The 2031-nt window shown below is 62.5% G+C and overlaps 1 protein-coding gene across 1 annotated transcript in view; it reads left to right on the forward strand.

Moving 5' to 3' along the window:
* Positions 1-537: 537 nt before the first annotated feature.
* Positions 538-2031, forward strand: part of ALDH5A1 (aldehyde dehydrogenase 5 family, member A1) — a 6701-nt gene continuing 5207 nt past the window's right edge. Inside the window, exons 1-3 of the mRNA XM_014537142.1 lie at positions 538-582; positions 842-925; positions 1806-2025. Coding sequence (XP_014392628.1) covers positions 553-582; positions 842-925; positions 1806-2025 — 334 coding nt within the window. The 5' untranslated portion in view covers positions 538-552. The remainder of the gene's footprint in view (positions 583-841; positions 926-1805; positions 2026-2031) is intronic.

A 2031-nucleotide genomic window follows, 5' to 3' on the forward strand; every position in this document is an offset into this window, starting at 1 on the left:
CCCTGGGGGCGGGAGGCGGAGAGCGCCCTGGGCGGGCCATGCCCTGGGGAAGGGGCCCAGGACCCTTTTCGCCTGAAGAGGGAAACACAGCTGAGAACTGACCTCTTAGAGTCGCTGGGGAAGTGGGGGTGGGCGGTGAGAGGGGAACTGGAGGAAGAAAACTGGGAGACGCATCCTCCTCCTCCCTCTCCCCCTCCTCTCCCCCTCCCCCTCCTGCACTGAGTAGCACCTGCCCTTCGCACCTGCCCTGCAGACACCCACCGCACCGGGAGGCGCAGCCCAGGCTCACCTGCCCTGAGCTGTTGAAAGACGGAGCTGTAGCCCGGCCGCGTGGCTCAGTGGTCGGGCGTGGACCTATGAGCCTCCCAGGAGGTCACCGTTAGATTCCTGGCCAGGGTCGCGGGCTCGATCCCAGTGTGGGGCATGCAGTGCAGGAGGCAGCCGGTCCATGATTCTCTCTCATCATTGACGTCTCTCTCGCTCTCTCTCCCTTCCTATCTGAAATCAATACAAAAATGTACTTTTTAAAAAGGGGACTGCCCTGGAGGACGTATGCCAGGGAAACGGGCCACACGAGGGCAGGTGCTGTGTGACTGCAGTGTGGGAGGCCCTGGAGGAGGACCGTCACAGGGACAGAGAGGAGGGGGGCGGGGAGGGGCGTGTTCAATGGGGTCAGAGCTCCTGCAGCCCCCGAGGTGGGGTCTGTGCCCCTGCTCCTCCCAGGACGGGAGCTGCGTCTCCCCAGGAAGGAGCCTGGCTGAGGCTGTCGGAGCTGAAGATTGCCTCGTGTCTCTTACGCTTGGCGTTCCGCTCTTTCTCTACCGTTTCATCTCTTTTCCAGGAACGGAGCGCGCTGCTTCGGAAATGGTATGACCTGATGATGCAACACAAGGAGGACCTGGCCAGGATCATCACAGCCGAGAGCGTGAGTCCCGCGGGCGCTGCCCGGGAGCTGGCGGGGTGACCTCCATCGGGTGGCGGCACCAGGGGGTTCCCTGCCTGATGACCAGATGTCAGCGAATCTCAGTGCCAGGCAGAACCTGCTCCTCATTAAAGCCCGGCCCTGGTGTTCTGAGACAACGTGTGTGTGCGCGCGCGCGTGTGTATCTGTGTGTGCGTGTGTGTATCTGTGTGTGTGTTCGTGTGTGTGTGTGTATCTGTGTGTGTGTGCGTGTGTGTATCTGTGTGTGTGTATCTGTGTGTGTGTCTAGGGAGCTGGCGGGGCGACCTCCACCGGGGGGCGGCACCAGGGGGTTCCCTGCCTGATGGCCAGATGTCAGCGAATCTCAGTGCCATTAAAGCCCGGCCCTGGTGTTCTGAGACGTGTGTGTCTGTGTGTGTGTGTGTGTATCTGTGTGTGTGTGTGTGTGTTCTAACGTCCTCTTCAGGCGTGTGCGGGAGGGGGGTTTCGGGTGTAACTGTGTGAACACTGCTGCTCCCGTCCCGTCTGTCCCGTGCGACTGTTTTGGTTGGTTTTCCTGTTGCGTCTGTGCATTTAAAGATGTACCGCTGGCATCTCCGTAGCTGTCCTCAGCTCCTTGCACCCCGGCCACCACTTTGAGGCGAGGTGCGGAGGAGAAAAGAGGTCAGCAGGTGCGGTCTCTCCTCTAACGTGGGGACACACTGAAGGGCAGGTGATGGCTGCGGTCCGAGCGAACTCCGTCGCCGCTGGATCCTGCTTATTTCCCCCCGCCCCGCGGGGTTGGCGATGGGCCCCCCCACTCCGCTCCCAGCCTGGGGGAGGTCCGAGCACAGTCCTGCTGTTGTGACGGAAGGTGATGGGGTCCTTTTCTGCCCGGATTCAGGGGAAGCCGCTGAAGGAGGCGCAGGGGGAGGTTCTGTACTCCGCCCAGTTCCTGGAGTGGTTTTCGGAGGAAGCGCGCCGCATCTACGGGGACGTCATCAGCACCGCCTCCCGGGAGAAGCGGGCCCTGGTGCTCAAGCAGCCAGTCGGAGTGGCTGCCGTCATCACCCCGGTACGTGGGGGCATCGGCCGGGGTGTCAGTGCACACTGGGGCGGCGCCCCCCCAA

This window comes from Myotis brandtii, unplaced genomic scaffold (genome assembly GCF_000412655.1).
Source record: "Myotis brandtii unplaced genomic scaffold, ASM41265v1 scaffold1733, whole genome shotgun sequence".
Classification (NCBI taxonomy): domain Eukaryota; kingdom Metazoa; phylum Chordata; class Mammalia; order Chiroptera; family Vespertilionidae; genus Myotis; species Myotis brandtii.